Source organism: Anabrus simplex, chromosome 6, assembly GCF_040414725.1.
Source record: "Anabrus simplex isolate iqAnaSimp1 chromosome 6, ASM4041472v1, whole genome shotgun sequence".
NCBI lineage: Eukaryota > Metazoa > Arthropoda > Insecta > Orthoptera > Tettigoniidae > Anabrus > Anabrus simplex.
In genome coordinates this window covers 28,774,500-28,795,238 of record NC_090270.1, presented here as the reverse complement: position 1 = coordinate 28,795,238, position 20,739 = coordinate 28,774,500, and the positions used below count along the sequence as shown (strand labels likewise).

At 38.9% G+C, this 20,739-nt stretch overlaps 1 protein-coding gene across 1 annotated transcript in view; it reads right to left on the bottom strand.

Annotated features, from left to right (window-relative positions):
* Mccc1 (Methylcrotonoyl-CoA carboxylase 1) overlaps positions 1-20,739 on the bottom strand; it is a 138,089-nt gene that overhangs the window by 50,081 nt on the left and 67,269 nt on the right. The window contains exons 6-7 of the mRNA XM_067149707.2: positions 14,017-14,229; positions 7,150-7,321 (exon numbers count right to left, since the gene is read on the bottom strand). Of these exons, the coding sequence (XP_067005808.2) occupies positions 7,150-7,321; positions 14,017-14,229 (385 nt within the window). The remainder of the gene's footprint in view (positions 1-7,149; positions 7,322-14,016; positions 14,230-20,739) is intronic.

Genomic DNA, 20,739 nt, shown 5'->3' with positions numbered 1-20,739 from the left:
TAAAAAAAGACCACAATTTTGTAAATAATTGGTATGTTAAGAGGTTAAATGCCCAATTAGGAAGGGAAGAAAAGTATAGAGATATAATTGGAAAATGGGCTCCACATAAATTTACAAACAAGAATGGCCAACGACTTGTTGAACCTTATATCTAAAACAACATATTTCAAAAGGAAACCAAACAAGTTTAAAACTTGGAAGCATCCTGATTGGAGAAAAGGGGAATGGCAGCTTGATCATGTTTGTATGGGTAAATATTTTCATAAGGAAATTTATAATGTAAAAAGTATTAAGAGAAATAGATACTGGTTCTGATCACTACATTGCCAAAATTAAACTTAAATTCACACCACTAAGGAGGAAGATTATCAAAACTAATAAAGTAAAGAGGAATTATGACCCACACCTGTTAATGAAAAATGACAAATATAAGGAAGTCACGCAAACAATAAAACTGACAGATGACCTTGATCCCAGTTCTCAAAAAATGAGCTGAAAATTTAGCTCCATTAAAGCCTTGTAAAAACCATACCTCATGTACAACAGAATGTGATGAAATTCATAAAGAGAGACATCAGGCATGGTTAAAGTTCCAAGCCCATAAATCAGAAGAGAATGCTATCAACCTAAAAAATATCAGGAAGACATTCTTGCAAAATAATAGAAAAATTAAGTGAGAATTTCATAAGGATATAATTGAAGTTAAGTATCATAATAACACCAATTCTAGAGACTATTATGAAATTTTTGGAAGACAACTACAGATATTTTCTTCTCCTACATTAATGCTGAAAGATGAAAATGGAAAAATGGCACATAACAGTAGTGAAAATGGTGAGATTACGGCAAAAGCATTCAGTAAACTTTTGAACTGTGAAGAACCTAAGGAACTTAATGCAAATACTCCAATAAAAACCAAATTTAATAACACAGACCCTCCAACATTTCAAGAATTAGAAAAAGTGCTAAAAGAACTTAAAAATTATAAGGCATGTGGAGAAGACCAGGTTTTTATAGAGATGTTGAAATATTCAAGTAATACGGTTCAAATCTCCTTACTCATGGCTTTAACAAAAATTTGGATCACTGAACAGTTTCCAGAACATTGGATAACAGCCTTAATACACCCTCTTCATAAAAAAGGAGATAAGAGTAATCTGGATAATTACAGAGGATTGTCTATCTTAGACTACACATACAAGATTTTTTCCAAGATCTTAATATGAAAGAATTAAAGATCAACTAGAAAAAGAGTTAAGAGAATACCAAGGAGGCTTTAGACCCTGGAGAAGTTGTGCTGAACAGATCGTCACTCTAAAATTAATGATGGCATACTACAGAAAACAAAACAAGCCTATAGTAATCAGTAATCACATTTGTTGACTTTTAGAAGGCATATGATTGTATACATAGACCTTCAATGTCAAAAATTTTATGGAATTTTGGACTCCATCCTAAATTAATTAAACTGATAGAACTTTAACTAATACCAAACCAAAAGTAAAGTTTAGAGGAGAGGTTTCTGAACCACTTTTTAAAACAGGTTTAAGACAAGGAGACTGTTTATCACCATTACTATTTAATTGTGCATTAGAATTTATAATTAGGGAATGGTACAAGAACATAAAAGTTGGAAGCTCCAACAGGGGTGGCTTTTCAGGTGAAGTAGGTGAAGTGCCACTTCACCACTTATTTTTACCATAATGAATTACTTAAATTTATTTTTCTTGTGACATTTGTTGGTTTTACGGAAAGAAAATTTATTGTACGGTGTTTGGAGCACCTCATCACCTGATGAAAAGCAGGGGAACTCACGAAAGTGCCGGCTGTCGGCCACAGTACGGCGCGTGAGACTGAGTGAAGACAAAAGATTCCGCAGCTGCCTCTACCTCCCAAGTGCTCCCTCCTAGCGCTTGGCCTTGGCGGTTGCCATGACAACCGTGACGTCACCCACGTACTTTCCACATAGCGGAATGAGCTAGTGAAGTTGTCGGAAGAGCGGAATGTTTTGTCTTCCCTGCGTCATCCTGTGTGAAGTATGAGTACTTACGCATCGTGGTTCATTCGTTGTGCTGTGCTGTTTTATTTAAATATGTATCCTATTTATGACATAGTGTGCATTTTATTATAAACACCATTTTCACGTTGGAGAAACGAAGATCAGAAGTTCTACGTTTTGATTGCCCTACTGAATTACTGCAAATTTGTGCTACAAAAGAAGTGAAACATTGCGGTAAATCTTACAATCTTAGTTTCAAACTATCGTGGTTAAGGAATTTCTATGGTTGTGCTCCTCTCCAGCTCTACAGAAGCTGTTTTGTTGGGCCTGCTTGCCTTTTATCAATAAAAATAACATTTGGAATAAAGAAGGATTTTTAGCCCTTTTGAACACAACACGTTCTTTACATAAGCACTCAGACTCTGCAGAACATAAAATACGGCAGCTAGATTTCAAGACATTGGAAACAAACCAAAATACGATCTCTGATGTCCTGAAGGAAAATGCCAGACTGTATATTGTAATTGTACAATTCATTGAAAATGTACATTTAAATAGGCTTTGCCTTCAGTTGGTAATTGATGCAATGCTCTATTTAAGAAAGCAAGAACTAGCTTTTCGTGGTCATGACGACACATTAAATTCAATAAATCGTGGTCACGTGCTGGACCCTCCGCCAGTCACAGGTACGAGGTACGAGTACAAAACAACCAAAAACAACACGTAGTTCCTAAATCTTATCCTCCTCTGTGGTGTAGTGGTTAGTGTGATTAGCTGCCACCCTGGAGGCCCAGGTTCGATTCCCGGGTCTGCCACGAAATTTGAAAAGTGGTACGAGGGCTGGAACAGGGTCCACTCAGCCTCGGGAGATCAACTGAGTAGAGGTGGACTCGATTCCCACCTCAGCCACCCTGGAAGTGGTTTTCCGTGATTTCCCACTTCTCCTCCAGGCAAATGCCAGGATGGTACCTAACTTAAGGCCACGGCCGCTTCCTTGCCGCTTCCTTCCAATCTTCCCATCCCCCACCAAGGCCCATGTTCAGCAAAGCAGGTGAGGCCGCCTGGTCATCCTCCCCAGTTGTATCCCTGACCCAGAGTCTGAAGCTCCAGGACACTGTCCTTGAGGCGGTAGAGGTGGAATCCCTCGCTGAGTCCGAGGGAAAAACCAACCAGATTAAGAAAGAAAGAAAGAAAGAAAGAAAGAAAGAAAGAAAGAAAGAAGTTCCTAAATCTGTCGCTCGAAACCGAATGGGTAATAGCTCTTCACCACACTTTACAGCCACGAGCTGCCACTGAGCTCCACACAAAATTTAACTTTAAACTGTTTAGGATTTGCTGATGACCTTGTTCTATTTCCCAACAACATTCAGGAAACTTGACACCAAATTAAATCTCTACAGGAAATAGCACAAAAAATAGGTCTTACAATGTCCTTTGAAAACACTGAGATCATGTTTACACATCCCCCACTGGTAAATAAAATAACAATTGATGGGCAAGAAATCAAAATTGTTGATAAATTTAAGCCGTTAGGAGAAATCATAACTTATAATCTTAATGAGAAACCAGCTGGGCATCACAGAATAAATAAATTAAACAAAGCAAATTATATTACCAAGACTACATACAATTTTAAAAAAACTTATCAACAGCAGCAAAATTAAGACATTATAAAACAGTCACACAGCCAGAAATAACTTATGCTAGTGAAACCATTTTTAAAACTACTAATACAACTGAAACAGGCAAAATACTTAATACAGAAAGAAGAAGAATTAGAACATGCATAAATAAACTATCAAGTTAATGGACAATGGAGAATAGCATTTTAAAAAAAAAAACGTTTATAAGGAAATTGAACCCGTATGGAACACAATTAGGAAAAAATGTATATCATTCTTGGGACATCTTATCAGAACACCTGACACCAGAATTAGCAGAAGAAGAATTGAAAAATTATGGAATAGCAAGACCAAGATTTAATGGATCATGGAAATTAAGGAGGATATTAAAGAACTACAAATAACAATAGACAATCTCAAAAACATATCAGAAAAATTAAGATACTTAGAGACACACACACCAGGCAACAGACCAAGATCAATAAAAGATCTAATGGGAGGGTATTTTCAACAAAACAAAGGAAGGCAGCATCTCTCAGAATGAAAAAATCAAGAAATATTTTGTATAATTGACTAGAGTGGTCTCATGTAGGCCATAAAATGTAAAATAAAATAAAATAAATAAAATCAATTATTACTATTATTATTTCCATGGTGTTCAGTTGCGTTAGGTGGGATTGTTATTCAAGCCTAGTGAAACACTACCGATCGTCTGAATGTCTTGATTTAGAGATTCTTCGAATCCCTATCCAACACTTTTCTCATAATGCTGCAGCTTTCTAAAACCATTGTCTTCTGGAGCTTAATGTAGATGTTCTTGTTGAGCTTTAGCTGGTGAAGTGTATCAAACAGCTGGTGAGGAATTTGTCCCAGAGCTCCCACCACTACTGGAACATTGACAAATCTATCCTGATGCCAAATCTCTGCCAGACTCAGGTATTTGTGAACATTTTCCCTGATCCAATTCTGTATGTTCACAGAAGCTGGGATTGCAATGTTGAAAAGGGACGTGACTTATGACACCTTGTCTGTCAGTACAGTTGTTGTGATTTGCTGTTCTTTCATTCTGTACTTTCCTTTTCCAACACACTTTCCACTCCTGAAAATCGTAAATTCGTTGCAAATGGTCTCTATAGTGGGGTGTATGATTGGAGATAAGACCTTTGCCCAAACACATCCACTAAAGAATTACTTTGCCAATGCAGTCATGTTGCTGGGTGTACCATCATAATCATAAGCATGGCCTGAAAAATTTTCTTCTGATCTAGGTCTCAGTTTTGAAAACCAGGTGCCACAATAATACAAATTCAATTTTATGCATAGGCCTACACGTTTTGGTCTTAAATTTTAATTACTGGTATAACAATTACAATAATTGAAATTAAGAGGGTTCCTCCTATTCAATACAAAGATATTTATTAACGTGAATGAATCACATATCGTTCACATGAGGTACTAGTTTCGGCACCAAACTTGTGCCATCATTAGCCAACAAGTCAAATCGGGCAAACACAATATAACCTTAAAACAACTTAAAAATACACTATAACATCTGCACGGATGAATATGAAATATAACTTTAAAACAACTTTGAAACACACTATAACGCCTTGCACAGATGAATATGAAATAAAATATGGTACATGACGATGTTGCATTTCAGTTTAAAATCCATTAAAATGACGATGACTCCGTTGTTGTATGCCCATGGCGGTTTGTCCAGCTTGTATATGTCTTTAGTTTTTAAAACTGTTAAATTATGCCACGGAGTTTAATGTCATATGAAGTTGACACTATGAATGTTCTGTAGTTTGGTTCCGAAAAATAAACATGCATATGGTGAACTTGGTTAGATCCAAAGAATTAATTCCCACTTCAATATGGGTTTTGGAACCTTGAGCAGCCTGAGTGATCGGCGGACGGAGTTGGACTGTCCATTCTTTGGATCATGAAATTTCTAAATATCAATAACAATTACAAGCATCCTTTACTCTACAGGGTATCCCTCAAAGATTACAGCTAGAATCAACAACAAGAATGGTTATTGTGCTTTACCTTTAGCTGCCTGGGAGATTGATTACCTTGTACTGTGATGTATTTGAAATGTTGGCTAAGAGTACGGAAGGTACAGAAAACAACAACACTATTCAACCCGGAAGAAGAGTTAACAAATCTTCTATTTGAAATAAGAATGAGATTTCTCAAGTTAAGAAGATAAACCAGAATGAAATGTATCATGCCAACAGACTTGATATCTTCAATCTTTTTGAGGAGTCCTTCAGCAACTGCAGAAGCATTTGTCTTCTCAGAACTGCCTTTGCAAGATGAATGATGATACATTTCCAATCCTTCTCTAAAGCAGTTAATGCACCAACTTTGCTGGCAGTCTATCTCACAGCATGAAGGTATTGGATTTTCTGAAGTTTCATCTGCAGAATTTCAGATGCATCCCTAAGCTGGTGCACTCTCTTTAAAGTGTAGATAAAATTCATATACATTTTCAACAGCACTCAACACACTCAATGGAAGTAAATACATTTGAGGTTCAAGGTAAATTTGAAACTTTGAACTCTTATAATTTGTTTTTAATACACCCAATCACATCAATTTGGTTTATTCTTCCATCCAAGGCTCGCTCTTAGATTGAAAGCAACACATAATAACACTCTTCTGCTGACTTGCTCAGCCTAACGCATCAGAGGATTTTCCTTCAGGGTTTACACCCTTAGCCTTTGAGGATCTCTCCTCTTCCCACAAGGAAGTGAATTCCATCTGTACTATCCCCAGATGGACGGGTTGACTCCTCCGCCAGTTTAGCCGAATTGAAAACTTTCATTTTACGCCTTTACTGCTGTTAAGGTCTTCACATGTATCCCTGTGCACATATTCCTTAGTTAAGCTGTACAGAAAACAAGGAAGGACAGAATTAGGAATGATCAGATACGAAGAGACCTGCAGGTCAACCTGACCACGGAAGAAAGGCTGAGTGTTGCAAGGCTGAAGTGGCTAGGACACGTCAAGCAGATGAAGGTGACTCGAACAGCAAGGTAGTATTCTGAAAAGATCATTCTGGGAGGAAGACCAATTGGACGCCCTAGAAAAAGTTGGTTAGTTCAGATAAGAGAAGACCTAGAGAAGAGAGGAGAAACATGGGCTGTCCTAGAAAGAAATGAAGCATACCAGGACCGTAATAAATGGAGGCACATCGTTCTTAAACAACCTACCCAACTCGCTGGAAGGAATTCATGTTGATGATGATGAATCACATAAAGATCAGAAAGCAAGGTGTCAGACTCATATTTCCAATCTCCAAGGTGAAATGGCGCCCTGGCACTTGGGATTTTTCGAGTTGTTGTTGTTGTTACTCTTCCACTCTATTTGTACTATTTTCAGCTTAACTTACAAACTGGAGAGCAAGAAATAATTTAATTCAATGGGAGATTTAAAGTATCTCAACCAAAACAGTGGCTTAAGGTTACTTTCATATTGTGATAAGCTGAATCATGATAGTCAATGTATCAGACAAACCTGTCTCAATGCGAACATCCACTTGTGCTGGAGGTGTGTCCAGATAGACAAGAGGTCCTGCACCAGGCAGAAAACCTCTCCTTGGACTCTCTGCATAGATACGTGCCTCAAAGGAATGTCCATGAACTTGGATATCCTCCTGCTTTAATGGCAAAGGTTCACCACTGGCTACCTGAGGAAGAAAAATAAACATTTAATCTAACCATTTAAGTTAAAGGACCATTATTTCCCCAAACAGGACATAAGATGTTCCATGAAAAATTGAGAATGAATACTTTTACTTGAAAGAAATGTTCAGTACTCATACTACTTGGCCTGACATACATCAGATAAATAAAAAGTAGATGGGCTATCTTCACTAGTTCTTTGTCTTAAACCCCGTCCCTTTTTGTGTCTTTATTCAGGTTTCCTCATAACCCAGATCTGCCATCATGCCTCCCTCAATGAGTGTTGATGCCCACTCTCCTACTGAAGCTGGGAAGTAGAAACAAGGTCGTCAAGGGCTGAGAAGAAATGGGTGCAGAAGAACTGGGATTGATGAGAGACAGTAATTTATGATGTGTTCTGTTATGTTTTAAGGTTATCCTTATTTCCTCCTTCTGTTGTTCCTTCTTCTCGCACTGACCTGACATTGTATTTATCCTATTATGTGTTCCTTCCATGTCCTTATCTCTATATATAGGTATCGATTTGACGTTTGTTTGCTTCCTTCTATTACGAGGGCTGTTTCTTTTTCAACCTCAGATAGACTATATAAAAAAAAGACACAATGACATAACAAAATTATTTTATCACTACAAGTTCAGTAGTTTCATACTTATTTTTCCACATAATCACCAAAACGATTCAGGCATTTGTCGTATCATGACACTAGCTTTCCGTTGCCCTCTGCAAAGAAGTCTGCCGCCAGTGAGGTAATGTGCGTTTGGACAGCCTCCTGAAGATCTTTGTTTGTCCACCACAAATGGAGATTTGCCATCAGTGAACTTCCTACAGCAATCCCAGACATTTCAAGGTCTTCTTTGTACAGAAATGTGACTCAATTCTTAGGATACCAGAAATGTTGTTCATGTTTGGTCCCAACAATGTTAACTGACGATCACAAAACTAAGTGAATGGCGTCAGCCGTAATATTTCTCACGCGTTACTATAGTGAGGGAAAAGAGTTTTTAAAGTCTAACGTTACTGATGATGTAATTTGGGTCTTGCATGACACTCCAGAAACCAAAGAACTGTCGAAGCAGTGGATGCATCCTTCTCCTCCAAACAAGCCAAAAATGTTTAACCTGACTCTGAGCAACAGGTAAACAACAGCTACCATTTTTTGGGACCATGAAGGTGTCTTGTTGATGGACTTTATTGATGCTTCCTCTGTGGAGTTATGGTAGAGAATTAGCCTCCGTATCCCAAAACAGACACTCCATGTTGTACAATCTTGGCATATGAGATTTTGCCCAGTTTTACGACCCGTGCCTGTTGTGCTGCCAACCCCATATGGAGGGATGTATTCACTATTATGTGTTTCAATGATAATTTACAATGTGATGTGCTGTACGTATATGATGATGTGAACAAAGATGAACACAAACACCCAGTCCCCGAGGTAGAGGAATTAATCAAAGTCAGTTGAGAAGAAACACAAGTGGATAGAATGTCAGGTCAGGAATACAAAACTGGAACCAGTGGATCAATTCAAGTACTTTGTTAAGCTGCGTGTTGTCTCAGGATTGTAACATGCTACGTGACACTGAACTAAGGTGCAGCAAAACTAATACAGTCAGCTTGCAGTTGCGATCAATGCCTTTTGTTTTTTAACAACCTGCTTTACATTGCACCAACACAGATAGGTCTTATGGCAATGATGGGGCAGAAAAGGACCAGGAGTGGGAAGGAAATGGTCAAGGCCTTAATTAAGGTTCAGCCAAAGCATTTGCCTGGTGTAAAAATGGGAAACCACAGTAAACCATCTTCAGGGCTGCCAACAGTGGGGTTCGAACCCACCATCTCTCGAATCCAAGCTCACAGCTGCGCACTCCTAACCACACGGCCAACTCGCTTGGTTGCGATCAATACTATTCTGTAGGAAAGAAGTTAATTATCTTTACACTGGTCTGTTTAAAGGCAGACTTTACTGTTTGGCAGTGAAAGCTTGGTGAACTCAGAATGTACTATTCACAGAAGGTAGAAAGAATTATCGCTGGTACAATCAAGGTCAGAACAATGGCCGGAAGGAAAGCCTGCTTGGAAGGAGGAGATAAGAGCTAAGTTAGGGATGAAAATTGATGGAGGAAACTGTGAATATAAACTGGCTTTGATGGTGGGGTCATGTGAGGTGAATGGAAGAGGATAGGTTACTTAGGAGAATAATGGCCATGGAGGGTAAGAGAAGTAGAAGGAGATAAAGACGACTGTGGTTAGACTCTCTTTTTAATGTTTCAAAGATACGAAATGTAAAACTAAATGAGGCCACAAATTTTGCAAATAGAAGATTGTGGAAGTATATCTTTAATTTATAGAGTCTTGTAGACTGAATCCTGAAAGGCATAACAGTCTATAATGAAGATGTATGTGTTGTGTCAATGAGGGCCAACTATGGAGAAGGTGCCCAGAATGATCTGGAAGCAAAAATGAAAGAAACTTGAATTTTTCATGGGCCTATAAAAAGAGACAGTTGTAAGTGAACGAGAGTCAGTCACAAGTCGTGAGTGAGGGGGTCGTGTCATCCGGGAGTATGTCAGTGAATCAATCAGATAGTCTTAGCTAAACAAAATTCAGCGTGGCACGTGAATCGAGTTCTTGGAAATAGCTGTGTTGTGGGGATGACAGTGCACCGAGAGATGGAGAGTAGGAGCTCCGTGCCACTGTGGCTGAGTCAGTTAGAACAAGCCATGTGATGAGGAAAACTCAAATTCAAGTGCACTTGTAAAATAACTGTAAACAGTAGTTTGTTTAGTCAATAGTACAACGTGTTTAGCCGTTTTCATTACACGGACCCTGATGACCTGTGATATGTAGAACTCAGCCGGGAAGTCGTGGCACTTGCACGTGGGCTCAGTTTCGGTCTGCGGATTGGATTCGTCCATCACAGCACTGAGGGGTGTCGCTTCAGTCCGTTACGAGCTGGCCCGCTGGTAACTTCACTGTAGGATGCCGAATTTGCTGCCTCACTCTCTCTGTCAACACTTTCGTGTACCCTAACTCTTCTTATTCCCTACTGGTCTAGCTCACTCTGCACGTCTTCATGCCACAACATTCTGGCCGAGCTGAAAGTTTGTACAACACTCTCTCTCTCACAAAAGAAAGTTTAGCATATTGCCATTGCACCATCCTTGATCAAATATATAGCAGTCATGCATATGGTGGGGAACACAGACTCTGTTAGAAACCTTTACACATTGCCCATGTCACTGCCACGCGCTGGCATAATACACCTATTAAACCACCGCACAGTGGCAAGCTTATCACCAGATGAACTGGCTGTGCGGTTAGGGTCACGCAGCTGTGAGCTTGCATTCGGGAGACAGTGGGTTCGAATCCCACTGTCGGCAGCCCTGAAGATGGTTTTCTGTGGTTGCCATTTTCACACCAGGCAAATACCGGGGCTGCACCTTAATTAAGGCCATTGCCACAATTTTCTCAATCCTAACCCTTTCCCATCCTTCAGTCACAGTGTTAGTGAGACGTTAAAGAAGCAGCCCTCAATGCACAGCCAGTACTCTGTGCAAAACACTCTGAGAAGCCATGCGGGTAGCTGTACGTGCTCAAACTGTGTGAAATCAACCCCACAACTGGAGACTGATGTCTAGGAGACCATACAAGGTACCTCCACGTTGCTGACATATCACATATCGCATCACATGGGTTAGAACACACCAGAATTGTACAAGAGATCAACAGATGCAAAATATGATATCTAATGAAGAAGGCATTGGTTTGCACTAGATGATGATTCTATTCACATACGGAGGGGATGAGGGAAATGTTACAATGAGTCCTTCACCGTAGAGCATCACTAACAGCTTGCAGGTTCTGTCCTTTTCTGGGCCACCATACACAAAAGATCCAGGGGAACATGACTGCTCAGGTGTACTTATACAAAATTTTCTAACCTACAGTAATGTGCTTTGCAGCCAAAATAGGGGAAGGATTCACTCTCCAGGATGATAACGTTCAAGCAAATTGGGCAGGAGCTATGAACATGGAAGAATGTAGGATAGAAAGAATGAACTGGCTGCTTTGTTCCCCTGACATGAACTGCATAGAGAATGTATGGACCATCCTCAAAAGAGCTATTTCCAAATCATCCACATCCACCAGTAACCATTCAGGTTCTCAAACAGGAATGGGACATTTTGCCACAAGACATGTTAAATGATATGGTATTGGACATGCTCCATCACGTGTAGGGGTACCTCTAGGTTCATGGAGGTCTGAGACAATACTGACAGTTCGCCTTGGATCTGCAAGTATCACTGATGTGTGCTGTTCCAGGTGAGTGACTTCCTTTGTTGACGGTGGATTACCGTTCGGGCCATTTCTCTGTGCCATACTACCACGATATTTATGTGAATTCTATGTATGTGATAATTTGACGTTAACCATTAACAGTACGCTTGCACTCTACCTCCATTTGAAATATGTTTCAATCTGCTTTACGTCACACCTACGCAAATAGGTCTTTTGGCAACGATAGGATAGGAAAGGTCTAGTAGTTGGCCTTAATTTAGGTATGGCCCCGGGATTTGCCTGGTGTGAAAATGAGAAACCACAGAAAACCATCTTCAGGGCTGCTGACAATGGGGTTCGAACCCAGTATTTCCCAAATGCAAGCTGATAGCTACGTAACCCAAACCACACAGCCACTTGCTTGGTACGTTGAACTTGCTTTGAGGAGTTGTTGTTATAATTAACAAATTGTTTCGGCCTCTTAGGACCATGGTTAACACCTGTCAGTCTTTATGAATATCCAATACTCCATCTTGATGGAGAATGCAGTTCTTTGCTCTTCAGACCATTTTGTACCAGGTAGTCTTCTCACTCTTTCAAGAAGATCCTTTATCCTGTGTACCCAGATCCTCAACTAACTTCTTTCTTGAACCTGTGTCTCAGAGACACTGGCCAGATCCTTCACTGCAGTTGCCCATGGAGTGGTACATTTCCAAGCCATGAGTTCAAGAACTCTTTGAGATATTCTGATCTTAGGCATTCGAGATAAGTTACAAGTAAAAGTGAGAGTTTTTCAAATTTAGACTACAGCTCTAAATTTGATCTAAGGCAATATTCAACCGCAGAATTTTGACATGGGCCAAGGATTTTTCTTAGGAATTTCCTATTTGAATCCTCACTATCTCACTGTAGTGAGTGAAGGCCCATGCATGCAGTAGTATATAAGGTTTCAGGACATACTACTGCAGTGTAGTGGCAGTGTCTGGGCTGCCATGAGTTTGATCCGGACTGATAAGTGGGTTTGCAGAAGTGAAAAGCTGTCTCCATGTGTTTAGCCCAATATTTCAGGGTTTCTTTCTCCAATGCATTAAAGGAAATTATTCTCTCCAAGATACTTAAAATGAATGCAATGTCTGATTTTTTCCAAATTTGATACTGAGAAATGCAGTGGTATTAACATGGTCAGATATTCATTACTTCAGTTTATTCAAAAGATATCTGGAAACCTACAACTTCCGCTACTCTTGTACTGTTTCACTGTGGAGATGGGTGATTTTGCAGCCATCTGCCATCTGCCATCAGAACTACATCATCTGCAAAATCAAGGCAGTCGACATTCACTGCTTTGGATTCAGTGCCCAGCCAAATACTATTTTTGGAAAGATTGTTTCTCCACTCACAGGCAACATTTTCAAGAAAAGAAAGTTGAAAAGTTGATGAATACCAGTCTTAATCTCCAAGGACCTAGAGATTTCCCCCACGTATTTCACTTGCGAATAGGTTTTGGTCCAAGTTTGTTTAATGATGGAACAAGTCTTGTTGTGCATGTCCATCTCCTTCAGTATATCAAGAAGACTGAATCAGTCAACTGAATCATAGGTCTTCTTGAAATCAACAACAGTCAATACAATTGGTTTGGTGCGACGAGATCTGATTTTGATGATACTCTTTAGTAGAATAATCTGTTCGCTGGAGGAGCGGGTCTTACGGAAGCCGGTTTGATATTCACCAATCTGTGGATCAACAGCAGGTTCAATGCGGCTATAAAGTGCTTTTGACAGGATTTTGTATGCAACTGTAGTTATTCACATCTACCTTATTGCCTTTATTATGGTGAGGATGTATAAGAGCTGGTTGTCTGACTCCCTGGCTGAATGCTCAGCGTTGAAGCCTTCAGTTCAGAGGGTCCCAGGTTCGATTCCCAGCTGGGATCGGGATTTTAATTGCGTCTGATTAATTCTTCTGGCTCAGGGACTGGGCATTTCTGTTTGTCCAAACACTTTCCTCTTCATATTCAGACAACACACTACACTCACAACCACCACAGGAACACGCAATAGTGATTATATCCCTCCATATAGGGTTGGTGTCAGGAAGGGCATCCGGCCATAAAACAGGACCAAATCCACATGTGCAACACAGTTCGCACCCACAACCCCACAGAAGTGGAAAAAGTGGAAGAAGAAGTATAAGAGCTGATTGCCACTCCTTAGAATAGTTTCCAATTCTCGCATATCATGAAAGAGTTCTTCCATTAGCAACAAAATTGGCACCAGCCAGTTTTCAAAAGTTCAGCAACCATGGAATCCTTGCCTGATGTCTTGTTGTTGGGGAGAGATGCAATTATTTGTGTGAATTTTATTATCATCGTCATCATCATTATTAGGGAGAAGGAAAACTGACATCAGTATATTAACATACCTGTAACTGCCACTGTACAAGGTCCGTACCAGTCACCATCTCAGTGATGGGATGTTCTACCTGCAGACGAGTATTCATCTCCATAAAATGGAAAGCATGGGTGCGGCAGTCCAGGATGAACTCTACAGTGCCTGCTCCAACGTAGCCGACAGCTTGAGCTGCGCGGACTGCTGCTCGGCCCAACTCGGACCGCAGCTCAGAAGACAAACCAGGCTGAAACAGTTTCAGAAATCTAATCAGTCTAGAAAATCTCTCAAGATCACATTTGAAGAACAATCTATCTATCTATCTATCTATCTATCTATCTATCTAAAACTCATTGTTCAGAAATTGAAACAAATGGAAGAACCTAATAGGTACCTTTTTAAGGATTATTTGAGAAACGCAAAAGATATATCTATATATTTAAAAAATTTATGAAAACTAAAGCCAGTCAGTCCGGCCATTCTATCCAGTGGATTTCCTTCATTTTTTAAAACTAAATGGTATTCATGCACAGATTTGTCATCCGGTACTATAAAACACGTAACTTCTGCCTTCCTCAAATTATTTGATTTTTTTCAATCTTTTGTCTCTTTGAAGCAATCATATCTTTGGTTCTAATTGAGATATGGAGTTCGTTTTGGCCTAAGAACACTCAGTGGATTAAGCTCTTTCATTTCAGCTCTTAATTATTCAAATTGGTTGATTCTGAGGAAAGTTATGAATTCACATTCAATTTGACGTCTCATTTCTTCAACATTTTTTCTTATTGAAGCAATCATATCTTTCGTTCTAATTGAGGTACGCAGTTCGTTTTGGTCTAAAAACGCTCAGTGGATCAAGCACTTTCTTTTGAGGTAATAACTACTTAAATCGGTAGATTCTGAGAAAAGTTATGAGTACATTTGTCTCCACGACAAAGTTCTTTAAAGGACTTTTTTACAGTTCGGCGTGTAGTGTTGTTCCAAGAAACGTTTAATTCAATTTCTTTGTGTGATGTATTTTCAAGTGTTTTGTTGACATAATATTACATTCTATTACCACAGCAGATCATACGTTTTATTTCATTAACTTGAAACTTTGCAAATACATCCGTGAAGATAGTAATGAACAACACTATACTTTGTACATTGCAGGCAGAGCCAGCAGGAAACTGCTAGTATACATTATTTACACAAAATGACCTTACTCCTTGCAAAAAATTTTGTTGTCTTCAATGTTAGAATTGAAATATAACTTGAAATGTGACATGCCTGCCATACCGTCTCACACAGAATACAATGTCCATTGTTGTTGTCCATATTTAAAATGGAAGTTCCTTTATGAACTGTTGAGAAAACACTGGAGAACAAATATACACATATTTAATGAGGTAGTTTAACACTTCTTGCAAACAATCTTTCTGCAATGTTAAATATGAACAACCTTACTTGAAAATGTTGCAAGCATTGTTGGAATCTGGTAGTTTCAGTGTGTTGACTGGGAAGATTGAAATTCTGGCTTGGGAAATAGGATTGGTACAAATCCACATCAGAACATTCAAAAACTTTAACTTGTAAGGAATACTTTCAAACTGAGCTATTCAGGTAGAAGAAATCTGAAGCCATATGATATCGCCTGTCGTATGGCAAAGATCAGCGCTGCATGACCGCCATATTCGTGGCTTAAATCTTAAGAATATTCCTATTTAAAAAAGACAACGTCTGGAAAGAAAGAGATATAAAAATTAACGAGTTTAAAACCCTCAGATATCTAAGAAAAGAGATTCCGTCACAAATGTACAATGTAAAACTTACCATCAAATTGGATGAAACTCCCTATAGCTGGTTTATGACTGAGAATCACTTTGACTTGCTTCTCGCCATGCTACTGTGCGTGTTATAGTTTTGTTTTCTTTCACCCGGCAGAACTTGGCTAGTGGTGGAACGAGGGGGAACAGTGCTATTAGTGAGGGAAGGGGAAATAGCTCGGCCTGTAGTGGGAGTGGGAGGGCAGAAAGTTTGAATTAGAGGAGGTGACTTCAAATTATTAATTTTTCGTGATGATAGAAGCAATGGTATCTGTTCACATAACGGATTTCTGTTCTCTTGTACGTCATTTAAATTTTTATTTGCATTAATACTCTGGTCCAAACCTATATAAATATTTTCGTAATTGCTCATCAGATTCCCTTTGCTCACTTTTTTTTTTTAATGGTCAAGTCTTTATTTATGTCAGTATATTGGTGACCAGTATCTCCCATATGGACACTCATTGCAGAATACTTCTTGTATCTGTTAAATAATGCTATTTGCTTTACATCCCACTAACTACTCTTTTACGGTTTTCGGAGACGCCGAGGTGCCGGAATTTAGTCCCTCAGGAGTTCTTTTACGTGCCAGTAAATCTACCGACTCAAGGCTGACATATTTGAGCACCTTCAAATACCACCGGACTGAGCCAGGATCGAACCTGCCAAGTTCGGGTCAGAAGGCCAGCACCTCAACCGTCTGAGCCACTCAGCCCGGCCTTGTATCTGTTGGTATTGACGTGTTCGAGATATCTAGTTTGAAAACTCCTACCTGTCTGTCGCACGTACATGAAGAAGCATTGATCGCACTTAAGTTTATAGATTCCTGAATCTAAGAAGTCCTCTTTATTGTAATTTACACTATTATGATTGTTACGGACTTTTCCGTGGTAGGTAGAGGTGAAAGAAGGTGCGGGTGTGAATGGGTTTCAAGCTACGAAATTATAGTGCAATGTAAAATTAATTTAAAAGTTAACAAGGTTATATTTTCTTTTCAAAAACAAAGAAATAACAAGCATGGCAGGTACAAAGTAGCAATTCAAAAGGGGTTAGTTACAATATTTACAGAATTTGGGCTTCGCGCCCTGACTTCACAATGCTTGGGCAATCAGCTCAGTTTTACCTCAAACACAAGTTTTAACAGAGGGGGAGAAAACCCCATTTATACCTAGGAGCCCTTGCTCCAAATTACACTGAAAAACCTCCATGAGGCATACAACCCAGAATTTTCAAAAGAGCCACTCGCTATCAAAATTTAAGCCTCTCCCAGGCCACACCAAACTCCACCTTCAAGTTGTCCTCAACGGACATAAACACAGGGGTAAAATACCCAATCTACTGAGGTCTATTAAAAGAAAAGCAGGTTAATTAAATGACCTCTAAAATAACAATTTGAGAGGAGGCGAACTTGCACTCCTAATACACTTTGATTAAGACCTACTTGGCACTAGGCCGTTAATACAAGGGCTAATCCCATGCTAAAGAGGTGACTTAAGAAAGAACAATTTGTTTTACATTAACGAAAAATAGGTTGAGAAAATAAGTTCACCTCAAGACAATGTGAGTGGGAGCTCGAGAGGGTTAGCACTCTCTATCCCAATATGTCGTTTTACAAGAGAATAGATGAAAAGAGAAGTTACATTTTAGGAAAAGGTTACATGGTTGAACGCTTAGAACCCGCCCCGAAAGTTAAACTGCTGAGCTAGCAAAGAAAGAAGTTATTAATCGGCCATTACCTTGTGTTGAACGGCTGGAGAAGAAAGAGGCGCTTCCCGCCCCCTGCTATGTACTTAACACACTGAAAGATGGAACAGAAGTGGCCGAGAGACCCAAAAATCAGCAGTTTAAATACTCTCGCGGAAGTTTCTAGGCGTTAGGGGAAAGAAAACACCCTCCCACAAACTCTTTATTGGATAGGACCCCGCAACAGATTCAAGTTGGGGGAAGATACATCTGATTGGATAGAAATTAATTGAAGAAATTCGGGATTGGATACATTCATAACAAGGGGAAGAAAGGGGTAAATATTGCCAACTTAAACAATGATAGAAAGAAATTTAACAAAGAACAAACTCTTGAAATTAAATTTTCTCCAAAAAAATAGTTCTTTGACTCCGCACTAGGTTGCACTATTGTAGATCTTCAGTAGTGTCCTTTAGAAGAGAAAGTTCACACTTCTTACTTCAAGCGAAACAAAAACACATCAAAAATGACACAGTTCAAAAACTCAAAATTTTCCACGTGGTGACATCTTCTGAGAAGGTAGAAAATTAATACTGTCAATAAAGTTCAGACTTCCTCCAGCAGAGGAGTTTCACCTGGCGCAATTTTTAAATTAGCGGAGTGGAGGTGTACCGCCCGGTACAATGATTATAAAATATATGACCATTATTTTTCTTAGTTGAAAATGAGACTTGACATTTGTGTTTCTTAAATCATTTTGTGATAATTAAAAAATCCCTGTGTTTGTAAAAGTAAAATTCACGTACTTTGAACTATTGGAATTCTCTGGTGTTTATCTTATGTTTTCTTTCTTTTTACTTATAATTACTGAACTCATTCATAATGGCTATCTTCTGTATGTATCGCCATTCTTTTTCTCTTCCTGTATGAGGTAGAGGTAAATTGAAGACTCGATAGACCATACTGAAATAGGCAGCCCTCTTATGACTTCCAGGATGTAAAGAATCATTTTTAATGGTCACTGGAGTAAACGTGTCCTTTCTGTATACTTTATAAGAGAACTTGTCTGGTTCTCTCTTAACGGTTACATCCAAGAAATTCAAAGCGTTGTTCTCGAGTGTTTTCTTAACAGTTCATAAAGGAACTTCTGTTTTAAATACGGCCAGCAACAATGGACATTGTATTCCGTATGAGACGTTATGGCAGGCATGTCACATTTCAAGTTATATCTCAATTTTAACATTGAAGACAACAAAAGTTTTGCAAGAAGTGAGGTCATTTTGTGTAAATAATGTATATATATATATATCTTTTGTGTTTCTCAAATAATCCTTAAAAAAGCATTAGGTTCTTCCATTTGTTTCAATTTCTGAACAATGAGTTTTGTAATCTACCAAGTGATTTTATGGCTGATGAAGTCTCAAATAGAGATGAAACATGTCCCTAATTTATTTATTTACAGAGTTTACGCCCACATTGGAGCACTTAAATCAGACTACAACAAATTTGTCTTCCTTTCCTTCTCCCAAAACGTCTTGAGTCTGGTTGACCTGGCTGCCCTCTCTGCATCCGTTATAACATATTGTTTCCTCTGTACAGTGGTCAGAGGAAGCCTGATGCATTTATTCTTCAAAATACTTTTCTCGCCTCTGTTTTCTATGGTTTGCATGGTAACATGTCCCTAATATTTAATATGCTTTTTAATTAAATAGTTTTTCACTTGTAATGTGATGTATATTGATTGGGTGGACCAAAACTTAACATTGTTTCTTAGAGATTTATAATCTCGAGCATCCGCCAAATCTTCACGCAAGCTTTCGGAAGTCCAGTAACCGACAAATTGTTTTAATATGCTGGGAGTTATGTGCTATTTATCTGTATATTTACACTCCAGTAACCTATGCTTTCGGCAACATGTGACAAAGGCCGTAACTCTTATTTCCATGTATGATTTTTCCACTGTACCCCGCCATGGTATTTTAATTGTAATATCTCATTGCTTTTTAAAAAACAGTGTATATACTTGTCAGTTATGGAGTAATACGTTTCCTCTGGCATCATTTCTAAGACCAGTTGATCAGTAATGTGGAACTTGCCCACTCTAGCGCTGCCTGGTGGGGTGCGCTTGAACTCAAGGAGTCCTCACACGTGTCCTTATATTCGTCATGGTAGAACCTCATTAATCCAGACCAGGGGGGTGACACTTCATAGGGAGCGTCCGAAGCAGTTCTGAGATGGGCGAAGCAGTTCTGAGATGGGCCAATCGATCTCCGCCAACTAATGAAAACTAAAATTCTCTTTTAGAGGGTTAATTTAGAAGGCAGAGGTTGGCATTACACATTCAGTTGCGTGGTACAGCAAATTCAAAACACAACACCGTTATCGTTGCGCGCGAAGGGACCTTGTCGTTCGGTATGTAATAGTGCTTGTTAGACGAAAATTTGTTGAGATTCTTTCGCATTGAACGAGATTTTTGATCCAGTTTTTTGAGAGTATGGTGTGAAATTATAATTATGCGCGTTCTTAGTGTTAAGAAATAGTATTATGATCATGAACGTACTTCACATTGAACTACCTAGCTATTGCGCGTAAACGTCTGTGTGATTGTGCTTCTTACCTGCTGTTTGGAATAAATAAATTCAAAATATAAACTGTGTGCATTATGCTGTATTTTACTTTCATCCTTTCCTTCTCGTGTTTTCCATTCCCATACATAAAAGTCGTGGGAGGGGTTCAACGAACGAACGAACGAAAGAATGAGGTTATGTTAGATCGTGATTTAGGCAAGTATGGACGTTTTGGGGTTTTATATTAATTGCATTAACATTTTCAGTAATCAATGTTGCATTTATCACTTAATAGATGTAAATTTACATTAAAATGCGAACGGTGAAACAACGATACAAGCTAGCGTTATAACAGTATAGCCAACATACAAATACGGTAATTGCAATTTACTTTTCACGTAAAAGACATGAGAGAAGCTTTAGATACAACTTTCCTACCGAAATACATCATTATCTCTATCACAATTAAAATTTTAACAAAGTAACAACTATCATCATCGTGTTTACTACGAGGTACTATCGTGGGATTTATTTCCTTATGTTGGCAGAGGGAAAGTGGCCATTGTAGCTTCCATGAACTGTTTTCTCAGCCAACTTTATTATACAGGAGTGACGGATCTATTTCTCTTATATGATCCTTGATCCAGACCAACTGGAGGATGAGTTGACTGAATTAATGAAACCAATGTCTGTATTTATCGG